Below are 18,420 nucleotides of genomic sequence, written 5' to 3'. Positions count from 1 at the left end.
ACATCTTTTCAAAAGTTGGGGGTCGTCTTATACGCCGGTGTCATTTAATAAGCAAGTGAATATAGCCCAAACTCTATATTTTAAAAGGAAAAGTAGGGGGTCGTCTTATACGCCAGAAAATACGGTACATATTTCCTATAATAAATATTTTGCCAGATTTTAACTCTGTTAATTTGTTGTTGGTCCTGTGTGCATCATACTTCCCTTTCTCCTTCTGCAGCCTATTCTGGTGTTCAGTATTGTGACGTTCCTTGAGAGCCTTGACCACTCTTGGCTAAGCAGCCTTCAGCTCTGTACTGATTTCATCGTCTTCAAAGGAGGCGTCGAGCATTCTGGGAAGTGGACATGTTTACTTCTGTGAGGTTTTGGAAACTGATGGGGAAGTAGGTGTCAGAAATGGGTGAACAGTCATAACTCCATAAGGCAGCTCCTACACAGTTCTCAACAAACGTTTTCAGAGAGACTGTCACAACTGAGCACACTTTCCTTGCTAACTGCAGCAAGTCTGCATTGTCTTTGTGGTATTCTTACAACGGGTTTGACAGTAAAAGAAGTTCTCTTATCAGTGTTCCTTGTTAAGGAGTGCTTTCATGCTCAGCTGCAAAACAAATTGAGCTCCAGTACATACATAGACTTCGTTCTGGTTAAAACTTGCCCAGAAGGCCCATTTCCATAAGCCTTTAAATCCTAAAATTGTTTTTTCTGCCTCTTCAGTCTGGATCCTTCTGTTTTGAGCATGTAGAGACCAGTACTCTCAACGTGTGAGTACCTGTCACCTTGCAGTCCGTTTGTGTCTGGAGCTTTATGTATGTTAAGATTTTTGTGGTTCCTTTGTCGGAGGGAGGCAATATGACCAGTTGAACTGGTGCTTGGATTGACCAGGTTAATATGAACGTGTTTGGCAAATAGAGAATACGAGATATATAGCAAGAGCTGCTAATAACCCAGACAGGAGACAGATTCTCAATCTGTGTAAGTTTGAAATGCTCCAAACCTGTTTTGCTTTCTTCTGGAATATGCTTACATCACAAAAATGTGTTTCCTGGGCACACCCCGATTGAGTTTCCATAACCCACTATTACTACAGATGGTTGCCTAGAGCCCATTTTGAGATGATCAACAGGGGGAAATGTACATATCCACACACTGGTGTTTATAGAAATCTGTTGTTACTGAAGTACCTGCCAATACACCAAGGTTATTCATGTTTACAGCAGCAGCATTGTTGCACTGTTCTACCTGGACAAACAGAGGCAGTGCAAAGAGACCAGGAGAGCCTGAGATTAGACTCTTGCGCATAGTATTACCCTGCTCTTGTGTAGAGAAATGCATGCTTAACGAGAATAACCACAACCACACAGTTGGTAGTTAAGTTCCTCAGTTAAATATTTTGAAATTGGGCTAGTCCACTGAGCAGACACATCGGTTTTCCAACTTTAGTGAGTGGGAGTGATAATTATATATTGGTGCCTCTAGTTGTGTTTGGCCAAGCTTTCATTTAAGCTCACTGCTTAAAAAGGTTTACTTTGTTGCCAGTGTTTAATAGTGACTTGTACTCCAGCTGCAATATATAGGACCGTGTTTCAGAAGGTAGAACTACAGATTATTATTGTACAATAACCTCGAGTTTGGCCACTCACAAAGCACAGTAAACAGACTTTACTTGGACCATTTGAAATAAGAGCAACATCAGAAGGCACTAATCCGAGATTGGTGAATAGTCATACAAAAAAAACATTGATCATAAACTATAGATTGCTTTAGCAAGCAAGATATCCCTGCACAAAAAGTATAATCTGCCATAGATATGCATTTTTTTATATTACACTGTAGGGGGCTGAAAGGCAAAGTATTCAGAGGAACATGTATTAACGTCTCCTATGTTACCACTGACACTCTCCCAAAAAGGACACGTTAATCAGCAGTAACCAGAACTGCTGCTTAATTACAGAGCTCTAATGCATTAGACTTCCAATATACATTGCCCCATGTTGTACTTTCGCCTCAAGAACAGGAGGTGGCGTAGCCCTTATTTGCAAGGACTTCCTCTCTATTGGCTCGCCACTCCACCCCGCCACACTGAAAACCAACAACTGCATGAACCAGCTAACCCAGTCTCCTGACATAATGTAATTGACCGAACTACCACGCCTGACATCCCCCTTTCCTCTGATGCCCTCCTGTCATATCATTGATACAGTGCTCCTCTTTGGCATCGCCACCTTGCTTCCGGACTCCGATCCTCTAGCTTGTTATGACCACTAGTCTTTAACATTCTCTGCCGTCACTGCTGCCCATGCTCAAAACTCCTTCCCAACCCCCCTGGTCCCAGCTGCCCTGGAAATAAGCTTTTTCTGAACAATTTAAAGCCACTCGCATTGGCAAGATCAGATGCCCTCCACCCTCTCCACCAGTACGACCTACAGCCAGCTCATTCACCTCTTAACCCTTTCTGCCATCTCTGATCTAGTGCCACCCCAGCCTTTATAACCCTAAAGCCACTGCTGCTTTCTTCAGGTCACCTGGTGGGATTCAGTGGTCAAAATTGTTTGAGCCTGCTGGAGGAAAGTTTGATCAGACTATTGCAGAGCCATCTTATATACAGAATCCAGAAATCATTAACCAACCCATGGAACTATTTAGCGTCATCTACAACTTGCTCCGGCACATGCCGCTTGAAATGCTCATCATGCTGTTCAAAAACATTTACTAGAAACAACAATTTATTTCTCGCCTAAGTACAAAATGTCTAAAATTACATTCATGTCCAGACAAAAATCACATCTTCCCACCTGCCAGTCCTTTCTACCTACCTCTTCATTCCAATTCAGTCTTGAACCCACCACCATTGACCTAGCAGATTTTTCAACTCCAATACGTCTGTCCCCCTCCCAAGCCTTAAATGAGCCATGCCTTCGTTCAAGTTCAAGTTCAGAAATTTGTATAGCGCACTACTCACCCAGAGGGTCTCAAGGCGCTTGAGTGAGGGTGGGGTACACTATTTATCGAACAGCCAGGTCTTTAGCTGCTTTCTGAAGGAGAGGTGGTTCTGTGTAAGGCGTAGGTGAGTGGGGAGAGAATTCCAGGTCTTGGCCGCCAAGAAGGAGAAAGATCTTCCTCCCATGGTGGATCTATTGATGCGCGGGATTGCGGCGAGGGCTTGATTGGATGAACGTAGTTGACGGGTGGGTGTGTAGAAGGACAGTCGTTTGTTGAGGCATTCGGGTCCTAGGTCGTAGAGGGCCTTGTATGCGTGGGTGAGGAGACGGAACGTTATTCTCTTGTTGACGGGAAGCCAGTGGAGATCTTTCAGGTGACCGGAAATGTGTGCTTGACGGGGGATGTCCAGTACGAGTCTGGCTGAGGCGTTTTGGATGCGTTGGAGTTTTTTCTGTAGTTTGGCTGTGGTTCCTGCGTAAAGGGTGTTTCCATAATCTAGTCGACTAGTGACTAGTGCGTGGGTGACTGTCTTTCTTGCTTCGGTGGGGATCCAGCGGAAGATTTTTTTGAGCATGCGTAGGATGTTGAAGCAGGATGATGAGACGGCGTTGACTTGTCTGGTCATCGAGAGGGAGGAGTCTAGGATGAAGCCAAGGTTACGTGCGTGGTCCGTTGGTATGGGTGCGGTTCCTAGGGCCGGTGGCCACCATGAGTTGTCCCATGCAGAGGGGGATGATCCTAAGATGAGGACTTCCGTTTTGTCCGAGTTTAGTTTTAAACGGCTGTTCTTCATCCATTCGGCTACTACTTTTATTCCTTCGTGTAAGTTGGTTTTGGCGGTGCTTGGGTCTTTGGTAAGGGAGAGGATCAGCTGGGTGTCGTCTGCGTAGGAGATGATGTTGAGGTTGTGTTGTCGTGCGATGGAAGCGAGGGGACTCATGTAAACGTTGAAGAGGGTGGGACTAAGTGATGATCCTTGTGGTACGCCGCAGATGACTTCGGTGGCCTCTGATTTGAATGGGGGGAGGCGGACTCTCTGGGTTCTTCCGGCGAGGAACGAGACGATCCAGTCCAGCGTTTTTCCTTGTATTCCGGCGTTGCTGAGGCGATGTATTGAGGGTGTTATGACAGACTGTGTCGAAGGCGGCGGAGAGGTCAAGTAGGATGAGGGCAACTGTTTCTCCGTTGTCCAGAAGCATTCGGATGTCGTCTGTAGCAGCGATGAGGGCGGTTTCGGTGCTGTGTTTGGCTCGGAAGCCGGACTGTGAGGGGTCGAGTGAGTTGTTGGATTCGAGGAATGCGGCGAGCTGACTATTGACGGCTTTCTCGATGACTTTGGCCGGGAAGGGGAGGAGTGAGATGGGGCGGTAGTTCTTAAGTCCAGAGGGGTCAGCTGTGGGTTTCTTCAGAAGGGCGCTGAGTTCGACATGTTTCCAGCTTTCTGGGAAGGTAGCGGAGTTGAAGGAGCAGTTGATGATGTCGCGAAGATGGGATGCAATGATGGAGTCTGCTTTGTTGAAGATGTGGTGGGGGCATGGGTCAGTTGGTGAACCTGAGTGGATGGAGTTCATCAGGCGGATGGTGTCTTGAGTAGTGATTGGGTTCCAGGCGCAGAGGTTGTGAGAGTGCTGTTTTGGTTCGGAGGTGGGTGGAGTGGATTGTTCTTCGGACAGGTTTTCAAAGCTGTTATGAATGTCGGCTATTTTGTTGTGGAAGAAAGAGGATAGAGAGTCGCAGAGGACTTGGGAGGGAGTGATGTCGTTGGAGCCGGCGGTGGGGTTGGTGAACTCTTTGACGATGTTGAATAGTTCCTTGCTGTTGTGGGCGTTGTTGTCGAGTTGATCCTTGAATGCTGATTTCTTGGTGGATCGGATCAATTGGTGGTGTTTGCGGGTGGCGTCTTTGAAGGTGGTCAGGTTGTTAGTGGTTGGGTTTTTTCTCCAGGTTTTTTCGAGGGTACGACATAGCTTCTTGGATTTCTTAAGGTCATCGTTGAACCAGGGGGCCTTTTTGTTACCTTGTTTGATCTGATGGTTTTTAAAGGGTGCTAATTCGTCTGCGCTGTGAGAGATCCATTGTGTGAGTTTGGTGGCAGCTTGGTTTGGGTCCGATGATATGGCGGGGGGGTTTAGGTTCAGTGATGTGAAGAGTTGGTCGGTGATGATTTTGTTCCAGTTTCTTCGAGGAATAGGTTGTGGTGGGATGTGGGTTGTGGTCTTTTTGTAGCTGAAGTGAACGCAGCTGTGGTCCGTCCAATGGAGAGTTGTGGTGTGATCGAAGGAGATGTGTTTGCTGGAGGTGAAGATAGGGTCGAGCGTGTGTCCGGCTAAGTGGGTGGGGGTGTCAACAAGTTGTTTGAGTCCGAGATTGGCCAGGTTGTCCAGAAGGGTGGTGGTGTTGCTGTCGTTGTTCTTTTCCAGGTGGAAGTTGAGGTCTCCTAGTAGGATGTAGTTATCGGAGGTGAGGGCATGTGGGCTGATGAAGTCAGTGATGTCTTCGTTGAATTGTGTGCGGGTTCCTGGTGGTCTGTAGATGAGGGTGCCTCTAAGTGTGGTCCTGGGGTCGGTGTGGATCTGGAAGTGAAGGTGTTCGGCGGTCGCAATGTTATCGTCTGAGCTGGTCGTAATTCGGATGGTGTTCTTATGGACGATGGCGATGCCTCCACCTGTTTGGTTGGTGCGGTCTTTTCGGATTATCTTGTAGGCGTCCGGGATGGCTATGGCGATGTCGGGCGCTGATGAGGCGTTAATCCAAGTTTCTGTAAGGAAGGCGACGTCCGGCGATGTAGTGTTGAGTAGGTCCCAGAGTTCAGTGGCGTGTTTGTGGACCGAGCGGGTGTTCAGCAGGATGAACTTCAGGTGGTTAGAGTCGGAGCTGTGTTTGGAGGAGGAGGATTTGGTGTGGGTCCTGATGCAGGCGAACCTGCAGGAGTGGCAGGCGAATGGTCCGTGGGTGTGTCCTGGGATAGTTACGCAGCATTGTGGTTTGCGTCCGGGGTTAAGGGCAAGGAGAGTTGCGGCGTCATACGTTATGCGGGTGGAGTGGGTTTTGCGAGGGCCAGGGGGTCTGGCGCTGGGCGCGGTCCAGGCGCGGACGGGCGGAGACTGGCTTACCTTTGGCGCACCTTCGGCGCGCATGGGGCGCGACCGCTGCGCGTGAACGCTGCGCGCAAAAGCATCTGTCATAAATGGATAGCGGAGGGGGGCGGAGCGAGGGAGGAGCAGCTGGGAGGCGGGAGCAGGGGGGAGGGACGGGCCAGGAGGCAACAAACAAAATGGCAGTACAAGCAACAAGCGATACAGGGGCACCACCGGAGCTATGCTACGGTCTGGGCAGTGGAAGCGGCACGCAGACGCATAAAACAATTCTATAGGTGATGCGAGCAGTGCAACAATGGGAGTTAGGTCAGAGAGCAAGGCACAACAATTAGCGGCAAGCGCTATGACACTAGGCGGCAAGCGTTACGATATTACAAAGTTACAGACAAAGATACAACATCAAGCGCTACGATACCAGGCACCAAGCGCTACGATACCACACAGAGTAATGGGCACCAGGGATGGTCCGGGAGCGTGGGGAGCGACCGCTTCAGACGGATCCAACACGGTCACTCTCAAAAGAAAGTGCAACCACTTGCAAACCTTACACATTGTTTTATTCTCTGCAGTGGTACCAGTGGCCTTCAAACAGACACCATCCTATCTCTCTTCAAGAAACATTGATTTTAGCCCTCCCCCGTCACTTCCCACGGGTTCAAGGCATATCTGCCACTTTACTGGGTTCTGGAACAACCTGTGGTCCAACAAATCCAGTTATCTGATAGCCACGAGCATTCTTGGCCCCTGACAATCTGGCTATTGCCCTAGACGCCATGCAGACCTCCCTGGTCAAAGTCTGGGGAAAATTCCTTTTCGTGGCTGGCATTGCACCAAATGCTTATCCTCCTTAGAATGGCAGCTGTGTGTGACACCACTCGACGACAGCCTGGTCAACAGGCTCACCTGCAACTATCCGCATTTTAAACACCACAAACTGATCAGTATCCATCCTCATTAGTAATTTCTAGTAATTCAAGCCGGGCCTCTACACTTCCTCTGACACCTTGTCGCGTGAGGCATCTGTAGTATGTTGGTCCATACATACATAAATGATGTAGCCGAGGCAGATGAGGTAGAGTTGTGAAGTAGGTTTATTCAGCCATAGATAGAGTTACAGGAAGCATTATGCTGGAACAAGCAGCCCCACCAGGAGCAGCCTCTTAGCTACTCAGCCCATACTCCAACTGCCAACCCTCATACCAGTCACACAAGCATTCCATCCATGTCAATCACACTCAGATTCTAACCTGGAACACTCACACTGGCTGAGTAGCTAGATGCAGAGAAGTGCAGTAACATAAACACTAAACTCAGAATACTACACATCCTCTCCCTCTCGAAATGAAAAACAAAAGAGAACCAGAGAGCGAAGAAGAAAACTATTCACAATCAAAGTATACAGTAGTAATATTTATCCGTGAACCCAGGGATGAGAAGGACTTCACACCACGAGAGGGTAAACGGACAAAAGCCAGGAAAGAAGGAAGAAGGAGACAGTAAATACTAACACTGACACCATCCTCCTCCTTCAATACTGAAGAAAAAGAAAAATGAAATATGAGAGACGAACTCACAAACAACAAGTGAGCAAGACCTAACGTGAAGAAAACGTCTTCACGAAGGTAGACAGTGGCAAACAAAAGCCACTCCTCAAGAGAGGAACTAAGAAAACATGGGACTAACCCATAAGTGAAGGTGTAACGAGGGACAAACCCAAGAAAACACACGCAGCACGGGAAGGTGCAGCAAAATGTGGCAAAACAATTCCACTCCTCATGTGAGGAACACTAAAAATATGGGGCTACCCATGAATGAAGGTGTAACAGAGGACATACCTAAGAACACAAGCAGCACAAGATAGTGCAGCACAATGTGGCAAAAATTCCACTCCTCATGTGAGGAACACTGAAAATATGTGGCAAAATTCCACTCCTCATGTGAGGAACACTGAAAATATGAGGCTACTCATAAATGAATGTGTTACAAAGGACAGACCTGAGAACACACGCGGCACAAGAAGGTGCAGCACGATGTGTCAAACCAACACATAGGTAAGGAGTGAAGCACAACCAGCTTACACAAGACAAAGTGAGCCAAATAATGACTACACACAAACGAAAATGTGATGCACTTGGCGTCTTACACACTGGACACAAAAGAGAAATTCGCACAGTGCGACATGCACGCAAGACGTACAACAAGGTGTCCAACACAGGTAGAGAAGGTAAAAGTCCTAAACAAAGACAAGAACCCAATAACCCAGACATGAGGGTTAACATGAGGAAAAAATAGGATTACAACCTAAACCCATCCCAAACACAGGGATACAGTGATGCAAATGAGGGTGAGAGAACCCTCAACCAAAACTGCAAATGAGGGTGAGAGAACCTTTAGCCAAAACTTTTGCGCAAGCATGAGTAAGAGAACTCATGAACTAAACTAAACACAAAAATGAGGGTGAGAGAACCCTTATCACACACAAGAAATGTCATGTCAGATAAATTGCACACACATTACTTAAACATTTCTTCAAGAATAAACATGCTCGTAGGTTAATGTGAAAGTTAAAAAGAACATGCTTGTAGATTAACCACAGTAATAAGTTAAGAAAACATGCTAGTAGAATAACAATAGTAATAGGTGTGCCTGTCACCGGGATGAAAAGCAGGCCCTTGAAAAGGTTTACATGACAATTAGAAGAATCTTCTCCAAGGTACATTCCCAAGAACTTTGCAGCACGAAGAAAGGCTTTGAATTCCCCAACGAACTGGCAACTAAAAACCATATGCGATACAATGATAAACTGTACCACACACGATGTCATGAAGGTAAAACATAAATAAAGAGTTCCACGTTGAACGGAGCAGAGCTTCAAGCACACGAGGCCAAAACCATAAAATTGAAAAACAGTACCTTGCTGGCGGAAGAGAACTTTGCTTGCGAAGCTGGCAAAACAGTACTATGAAGGCAGGATCCCTGAAAGGTCAACACCTCGGAGAAACACATCCGAGGCATAACTGCGCAAAATCCGGTGTAAAAATGTCCCGTTTCCTGAAAGGAAAATACTTTGCCCAAACCAAATGCTTGCTTGAAAATGCGGTGACTTGGACTCCGACGGATGCTTGCTCGTGGAAAACCCAAGATGGAGGCACGCTCAGGTGACGCAAGCCGGGGGGCTCACGGCGCGCTCCTGCTGCAAAACGTACACATGCAGCATCAAACTCCAGAACACCCAAGACGTCATGGTAGCCTTGTGAAGAGCTCCGCGCCTTAGACAAGGTCAGTTTCACATGGCTAGATTTGAACTTTCAAACGAAATACAACTGTCATTGCAACCAGAACTTGCTGCCAACCACGAAGTCATCAAACTTCTTTTAAAAATCTCATTATAGTAACAATGTCGATCTCCTTTTAATGTTGCAGAAACTCCGTGAACAGTATTGTTAACAACCATAAAAATGTCAAAGCGCGAGTGGGTAATTTAGCAGAAAAAGTCACCAATGATTCCCACACAGGTACAGCGCTAGCACGAGGAGAACACAAAATAATTTATAAATCCAACATCCTATGTAGAGACGAGTCGAGTCTATTACATAGCACTAGATCAAAAACACAGGCAGTCACCAATTACCTTGATTACTTAGGTACATTCTCCATTAGTAGTGGGAGCTTTGACGTTGGTTTTTCATCTTGTATCATTTTTGAATGAATTGGTTCATCTTAGAAACGTAGACAGCTTTGATGTCGAATTTCTTGAAGTTGATGACACTGAGATGACACAACAGCACGCTTTTGCTGGGGCTGCCTGGTGTGTTCGGCACTGGTGGGGCTACTTTTCGTGCTTGTAGTGACTCCTTACTTTGTGATGATAGATGCTTGTTCCACTTCAGTTGCAGGATACTCCCAACTCTTGTAAATAGGCATATTTTGCGCAGGAAAGTCTCCAGATCATCGCCAAGAATATTGTAGTATGTTGGTCCATACATACATAAATGATGTAGCCGAGACAGATGAGGTAGAGTTGTGAAGTAGGTTTATTCAGCCATAGATAGTTACAGGAAGCATTATGCTGGAACAAGCAGCCCCACCAGGAGCAGCCTCTTAGCTACTCAGCCCATACTCCAACTGCCAACCCTCATACCAGTCACACAAGCATTCCATCCATGTCAATCACACTCACATTCTAACCTGGAACACACACACTGGCTGAGTAGCTAGATGCAGAGAAGTGCAGTAACATAAACACTAAACTCAGAATACTACAGCATCGTCGCACATATTAGATCTCAAAGTATCACTCCTGATGCTCACAGGGAGCCTATCACACCCAAATGTTGTTAAAAGTAAGCAGCCCCAAACATTTTCCCACGTGAACTGTTTTCATTATGCTGCTGAGTTTCTGAAACTCAATGTCGACAAGGCGGACGCCACCTGCCCATCTTCAGCTCACCAGCTGACGTCATCATCTTGAGGGGTACAAAAGGGGGTGATGATGGCCGGAGCATCTGAACCAATCAAACCCTCACACCCAGTCAACAGATCTGGGTTTAATCCATCACCGTTCTTTAGTCCACTCAGCCACCCCATTTCAGACATGGCAATATGCAAATCAGTCTGACCCTGTGCCTCATGGGAACAGTCCAGCCCGAACTGCCAAGCCATGCCTTCCCTGGACCGGAAACAAGCTTCCGAGGACCGGTGACAGTACATCACCACCCCTTTTGTACCGCGTCATCATCTTGAGGCTGCGCCACCTGCCCATCTTCAGCTCACCAGCTGACGTCATCATCTCGGGGCTGCGCCACCTGCCCATCTTCAGCTGGCCAGTCACTCTTCCACTGCTTGAACCTACGCTTTAACGTGGACAGCAACCCTATCATGTTCATGTGCACCATAAGTGGTATTTTGCGCACAGATGCCTCCTTCCATTCACAAGTATGGGTTGTTACCTGTCTCGGTGGCACACCAGTTCCAAGGAGACATGGCAGCCCGAAGGCTGGACTGCGTGCCTGGAGCGGATACCAGCTAGGGTGGAAAGAGGTTGATTGCTGCTGATGCTCTGCAGGCAGACCAGCTGTGCTTTACCTCCATGTTACCTCAGAGTTGTGCTAGGTTTGACCCTCTACCTAATTTAGAGCAGAGGTGGAACTGTAGTGCAAAATCAGCCGTGGAACATACATTACAAGGTTGAGTGTCTGTTTCAGACAGGTCGCGTGCCCCTCGATCGACCGAAGGGAAATAAACTCGGGCTTCATTTGTGTACCCCGAATACTCTTTTTGGCGGCATTGGCTTCAATAAAAACTTTATGAATTTAGTTGCATTAGGAAGAAACGCAGGACTCCAGCATGCACTTGGAAGGACCGAAAGTGCGAAGTAATGTTTACTTTCTGAATAAGGAACAGTAATGTGTAAAGATTAGCCACCAGTGTCACCTAGTGGGGCTGTTATGTAGCTACAGTAGCTTCCTGCATATATTGTCTTCTAAAATGAAAACCACAAACGCGGGAAAGTATATATAGCTCATAATATCTGAAATGTTGTGCTTAATACCTGCCAACTTGAAGAATAATCTCGCCGTGTGAGGAGTAGGGGCGAGGCCTCGTGCCGAGAAGTACTTACGAGGCACTTTTTAATGCTACCTCGTAACCCGCACAAAAACCCGTCCGGGGCCCCTTTCCAAAACAAGGCTTAAGGCTAGCATGGCTTTAAAATCTCAATACAACAGACAATCATGTGCAGGAACCATATAGACCTGACCTTGTTGCAACATCGACATTTGTTGCTTTTTAAATAATGTGTCTTTTATAATCTTAATATCCCTGGGTTCTGGTTGATGTCTAGGCGTGTTTCTTCCATATATATCACTACTTACAGCAACACCATCGTTTAAATCATTGCATTCATCGAAACAAAGAAGTTTGAAGCCAAGAAAAAGAAAAGCAAACTGCCCTGGTTCATTGTATGCAGCTTTTCTAAAAAAAATAGAAAAAATCATTGTTGCAGTGAGCAAAGCAAATGAGGAACAAACGGTGGAACAGCGTGTGTGCGAGGGAAGCAATCAAACCCAGTCTAACTTTCATTGATGACGCCATCCTGGTCTTTGTTTTTCTCTCTGCAATCAGCAAAAACAACAGTTGATGGACAGAATGCAGAACAATGTCATACATTCACCCCAGTATAGAGATCTGGGCCAAAATCCATCGTTTTTTTGCATTCCACACCACCCCAGTTCAGGCATGGCCATATGCAAATCAGCCTTGACCCTGTGCCTCATGGGAACAGTCCAGCCCAAACTGCCAAGCCATGTCTTCCCTGGACCGGAATCAAGCATCCTAGGACCGGTGTCTGGCTGTCAGCCGTCATCAGCCAGGATAGCTTGAATCCAGTGGTGTGGAGAGCACGGGACTCACGTCTGAGCATACCAGTCCCACTCGGGGTGACAAATGCAAAAACAACAGTTGATGGACAGAATGCAGAACAATGTCGTACATTCATCCCAGTACAGAGATCTGGGCCTAAATCCATCGTTTTTTTGCACTCCACACCACCCCAGTTCAGACATGGCCATATACAAATCAGCCTTGACTCTGTGCCTCATGGGAACAGTCCAGCCGGAACTGCCAAGCCATGTCTTCCCTGGACCAGAATCAAGCATCCTAGGACCGTCTTCTGGCTGTCAGCCGTCATCAGCCAGGATAGCTTGACTCCAGTGGTGTGGAGAGCACGGGACTCACGTCTGAGCATACCAGTCCCACTCGGGGTGACAAATGCAAAAACAACAGTTGATGGACAGAATGCAGAACAATGTCGTACATTCATCCCAGTACAGAGATCTGGGCCTAAATCCATCGTTTTTTTGCACTCCACACCACCCCAGCTCAGACATGGCCATATGCAAACCAGCCTTAACCCTGTGCCTCATGGAAACAGTCCAGCCCGAACTGCCATGTCTGAACTGGGGTGGCTTGGTGAGCAAAATAACGATGAATTAAACCCAGATCTGTGACTGGGGGTGAATGTTTTGCCATTGTGCAACATTCCGTCCATCATCTTGTGTATTTTGCTGTTCACCCTATGTGGGAAGGGTACGCCCAGACGTGGGTCCCGTGCTCAGTAAGCCACTGGAGTCAAGCTATCCTGGCTGAAGACTGCTGATAGCCAGAAATCGGTACTAGGATGCTTGATTCCGGTCCAGGAAAGACATGGCTTGGCAGTTCGGTCTGGACTGTTCCCATGAGGCACAGGGTCAAGACTGATTTGCATATGGCCATGGCTGAACTGGGGTGGCTTGGTGAGCAAAATACCGATGGATTAAGCCCAGATCTGTGACTGGGGATGAATGTTTTGCCATTGTGCAACATTCCGTCCATCATCTTGTGTATTTTGCTCTCTGCAATCAGCACAGCAAAAATGCATTGGTAATGTGCTGCTCTCGAAATCACACATACACTTTCTACCACTTGAAGCTTATCTCCCACACATCCCTTCGCACCTGTGTGCTCATTTCACGTTGCCTTGCCTCTCCCATGGCCTGTGCAACATCTGCCCTCGCCCACCAAAACTCTCAACGTCCACGATACACACTAGAGTTCGGCGGATGTTAGACTCCTACATCAAAGAGGATAAGCTGACAGACCGGAGGAGCAGTGCCATATAAAGAGAGCGATAAAGAGACGCGCTCTGTGATGGGCGAGGGGCACTCTGTGAGGAGCGGCGCGATTTTAAAAAACAGCAGCACGAGTAGAGCGTGCACTTGCCATCCCGCCTGAGAGTGGAGGACCACCGGACTTTGGCCGATCCTGTCTGCTTGGGGGTGCCATGGTGGCAAAAGTTTGAAAAGACGATACACTGTACCAGCAGCAGTTTCATGTTCCAGCTGGCTGTCTCAGACTGCACGGTGTAGAAATGATAACTGCCATTACTTCAATGACTGGGAAATAAACGATTTCATTAAACACTGAGGTTAGAGCATGATTCTGCCCCGGCTTGTGTGCGCAAGTGAGATGATGTAAGCACGCATGAGTGCACGTGTTTCCAAAATTAAATAAAGTAGCGCAAATCCTTTTTTTAAAAGAATGACTGGGAAATAAACAATTTCATTAAACATGGAGGTTAGAGCATGATTCTGCCCCAGCGTGTGTGCCCAAGTGTGATGACGTAAGCACGCATGAGCGCACGTGTTTCCAAAATTAAATAAAGTAGCCCAAACCCTTTTTTTTTTTTAAAGAATGACTGGGAAATAAACAATTTCATTAAACATGGAGGTTAGAGCATGATTCTGCCCCAGCGTGTGTGCGCAAGTGTGATGACGTAAGCACGCATGAACTCAAGTGTTCCAAAAATTAAATAAAATAGCGCAAATACTTTTTTTCAAAGAATTAATTACAAATATACAACGGAAGAACGGTTGAGGGAGGGATGCAACGGGGTGTCTGGAGAGATGAAAAGCATCATACGAAGGGGACGAGAAGAAGCATGCACTTAATGACCCGTGACAGGAAGAGACAGATGGTGGGTGACATGGCAGGAGCCAAAAGACGTGTGGCCGAGTGGTGCTAATGACCCGTGAAAGACGATGGCTGCGCACGTGCACTCTCACGTGAACGCAAGCTCTAGGCCAGCCAGCAGCACTTTGAAAACTCACCTACTAAAGTCTCTCCGAGCAAAAAAGCTTCCTGAGGCAGGTGCCTAGGTCCTGGGGTGTATTCACGTGCCTTAATAGACTTGAGCATTTAAAAGCTTATGAAAACGACCTGGAAAACCAGTGGTTTTCAGCTTGTTTTCCCTGACACCGTGTGATACCGGCTCCTCACCCGGAGACCCTGCTATGGGAGCCTGTATGGTGTATCATACAGTGGCGTCGTGTGAGTTAGCAGGTATGGTGCTTGTATTTTTTAAACTTACTTTAAAATTCCTAAGATCATTTTAAAGTGGTGATGTCCGCGTTTTAGGTCTTTTAATCATGTGCACCTTCGCTAAAGGTTAAAGCTGACTGTGAAATATGAAGTATTTTTGTGCGCTTTTACCGGTTTCTAATCCTTTCCAATCCCTTGTGAGGAAACTGAAACACACAGGATTTCAAGATTTGCCTGGATTTACAGTTTGTGCCGCTGGTGAAGCTGAAATGAGAACTTTAGCGTCTGGGTTCCATGGGGTACTGCTGAATAGGCCCACACCCCCTGAGAGACTGCCGCCTCCCTCCTTCGTTTATCGCCTCGCTTACGACCCAGAGGTACAGGAACATAATGATTTTAAACAGGCACCCAAATAGATCATCTGACGTGTATGTGTTCTATATGAATAACTACTATTAACCAAGCAGTCTTTGGTCACATTTCGCAACAAGGAAGGTAGTTGGGGTGCAAATGTAAACTGTGGGAATGTTGCCTAGGAGCACCACAAAGTTAGACAAGGTCAGCGCTAAGGTCTTCAAAGCCCGTTGTATGTGTGTGGGTCCTAGCAGAGACGCCCACACGCTCCGCTCGTTCCATGGAAACCCCTTGTGGAGCATGCACGATGCTTCAATTGTCTGCATCCCCCATTAACCCCTTTCCTGTTCGCCCCCCACCACCTGACATATCCCCCCGCCCCAGGTGACGATCGCCACATTACTTGAAACTTTATTCGACTGCGGATGGTTACATGGAAACCAAGATGGTTGTCTGGGATCTGAACCCTTTGATAACTGTATAATGTTGAGCCGCTTTTTCAGTCTAACCATTATGGTGTCAAAAAAATGCATACCAGTGGAACAAATGTGCTGCTCCAGTGGTTCCCCCACCTAGATAATGTTCAACAGCTGTTCGATTCAAGCCCTTGAGTATTGCTACACGCAAGTCACCTTTTCTTTCTCACCTGATAACCGTCATTTGGAATTTTCATCCAGACACAGGGGAAAAAAGGTGATCTTTTCTTTCACATGCACCTCACTTGTTTTTGCATACTGGTAACTGCCATTTTCATGTCCCGTTTGGCTTCCTGCTAACGTATGTTCCCCCAGACTCGTGCACTGGCTTACCTTCTTCTTAACTCTTTGACTTTCCATATGGTTTCCTTTAATCTCACATGTGTTTTTGCTCTTTGTGTTTTTCTCATTGTTTTCATCCATCTCTTATCTGCTCTCTCTCTTTGTCTCGCAGGATCTGGACATCATGGCAGGGGACCCAAAATGGGTAGATGTGATTGAGCGAGATCTCCATCGCCAGTTTCCCTTTCATGAAATGTTTGTGGCACGTGGAGGCCATGGGTAAGCAACAAGCATTCATTCTGGCATCTGTTGGTCTTAGGTGAAGATACAGACCTCTACAGAATTGTTGTCAAGCTATGAGTGTGTTTTCGGTGTTTGGGAAGACTGTTGGGGATAATTGGGCATAATACATTAGAATAAGTCATTCAGTTGCTTAGTAACAAAGTTTGTAAATCACTGTCGAGGGGCACTGCATCACTTTCAAACTTTATAGTGGTTGCAAAGGGTGTGCAAGTGCCCTTCTAAAAGGTAGATGTTTTACCTGCATTGTAGAGACTTCATGCCCTATGCCATTTACATAAACATTCGAATGTTCCCTGGATTTAGACTGCCTTTGTACAGACAGTGTTCCCTGATTTAGTTGCAGCCTGTTGCATCTCATGTACGGTTGTGGGACAGACCTGCATAGGCAGGTACTGATCTCTATGAAACCTTGGAGGTGGTCTGAGGCACAGGAATGGGCAACAGAAAAAGAGCGATATTGTTTCCATCTTCAAGAGTTTAATGGACACATACTTTTATCTTCTCTTTTCATCCATCTTGACGTCTTCCCTCAGAGCATGCTAGAATCCAATGTCCTTGACCAGAAATTGAGCCCATTGAGGAACTGCAAGTGAAGCAGTATACCGATCTTATATTCATCATTTTCCATGCTAGTATCTAGGGTTGCCTGTCAAATTGTCAACCTGCTCCCTGCATGGCTAGGACTCCTTTGCCAGTCTACAATCTTATTTCTTCCATTTGGCTGCTATGCTTTCGAAGAGCCTCCAACCAGGGTGGAAATGGCCATCCTTGTGTTTGGTAATCTAACTTTTTTCAGCAGGACACTATGGTGGATTTCATGCTGTGCATGTTTTGCCAACTATCTGTTGTGGACGTTGACTGCAGACAGGTTAGCAGCCATAATCCTCTTCGCTGCAGATGCCATCTTCAGGTTGTTTTTTACTCCAATGCTTTTAGAAGCACTGTTGCCTTATGTTAGTTATCGCATCCTCAAGTCAGGACACCGGTTGTGGGTGACTGGTATTTCCACCTCGGCTGTTATGGACTCTGCGGAACAAGTGCTATGAGGCTGTCTCAACCGTTGTTCAGTATATGCTGTTCGTCTCTTTTTTCGAGGTTGAGAATGCACACAACCATGTTTAAGTTGAGCTGAAGTGTCAGCCTTGATACTTCTGAGTCGATGTCACAAGGTGTGAAAGTTATTTATTAAATGGGACTATATTAAATCTCGGTTTTAGTTTATGCACAGTTAATCCCTAATCTTACCATAAAAACTGAGAAGAAAAAAACAATGGTAATCAAATGCTATGGTGCTGTGCCTGAAGACCGATTGTAATCTGTTTTCTGAACCTGCACAGTAGAATCAGACTACCCACTCCAAAATCAAAAACTCCAATATTAACAAAGACTTCCAAAGTACAGTTCTGTAAAATGAAAGGTAACATGAGCAAGACCAAATTCTCAACTGGACAATGCAAAAAGTCTACAACCTGCATAAAAGGAGGCCATAGGGATGCAGGCATACATAAAGTGATAAAAACCACACACATGCCTTAATGACGCTTTTGGCTTTGCTGTTTTTGGCCTCACTGCAGAAATATGATTCGGGTATTCTAACCTAGAAAGATAAGGGTTCCTGAGCAGAAGCTCCAAGTCGTGCTTTGCTGAAAAAAAGCTTTTTCAATTCCATGTCGAAAAGACATCTGAACCAGCTTGGAAAAACGTTTCTCAACTGCTAATGGAAAAGGACACAGTTTCGTTCAAAGCCTCGTTGAAACCCTTGGGTGCATCACCACGTTTGGCACAGAAAAATTTACTAAGAGTTTTGGTGCCCCCAAAAATGTAATGGCGCTGAAAAATAATGCAATTTTTAGTTGCAGCAGCTTCAATACTATTCCAAGGTCACAAAATACCAATAGAGGAAGCTTGCTTTACTAAGCATCATCCTCCTGCAACATTAACACAGTTCGCACGTACTTATGACACCCAATATATCAAAGACACAACAAAGATGTCACTGCTCACGCCAGTGCTGGAATAATCTTCGAATACGCAGGGCTTGCTTTTGGTTTTTCTGGGAGAGAAACTGCAGATTTGTAATTATTGCCAAGACGACTCAACATCTGCGGACT

The 18,420-nt window shown here is 46.4% G+C and overlaps 1 protein-coding gene across 1 annotated transcript in view; it reads left to right on the top strand.

Annotated features, from left to right (window-relative positions):
- TBC1D10A (TBC1 domain family member 10A) overlaps window positions 1-18,420 on the top strand; it is a 383,502-nt gene that overhangs the window by 246,214 nt on the left and 118,868 nt on the right. Inside the window, exon 4 of the mRNA XM_078667240.1 lies at window positions 16,179-16,285. Within this exon, the coding sequence (XP_078523366.1) occupies window positions 16,179-16,285 (107 nt within the window). The remainder of the gene's footprint in view (window positions 1-16,178; window positions 16,286-18,420) is intronic.

Source organism: Lissotriton helveticus, chromosome 11, assembly GCF_964261635.1.
Source record: "Lissotriton helveticus chromosome 11, aLisHel1.1, whole genome shotgun sequence".
Taxonomy (NCBI): Eukaryota; Metazoa; Chordata; class Amphibia; order Caudata; family Salamandridae; genus Lissotriton; species Lissotriton helveticus.
Note: the sequence above shows the minus strand (reverse complement) of the source record. Positions and strands in the feature narration are given on the sequence as shown.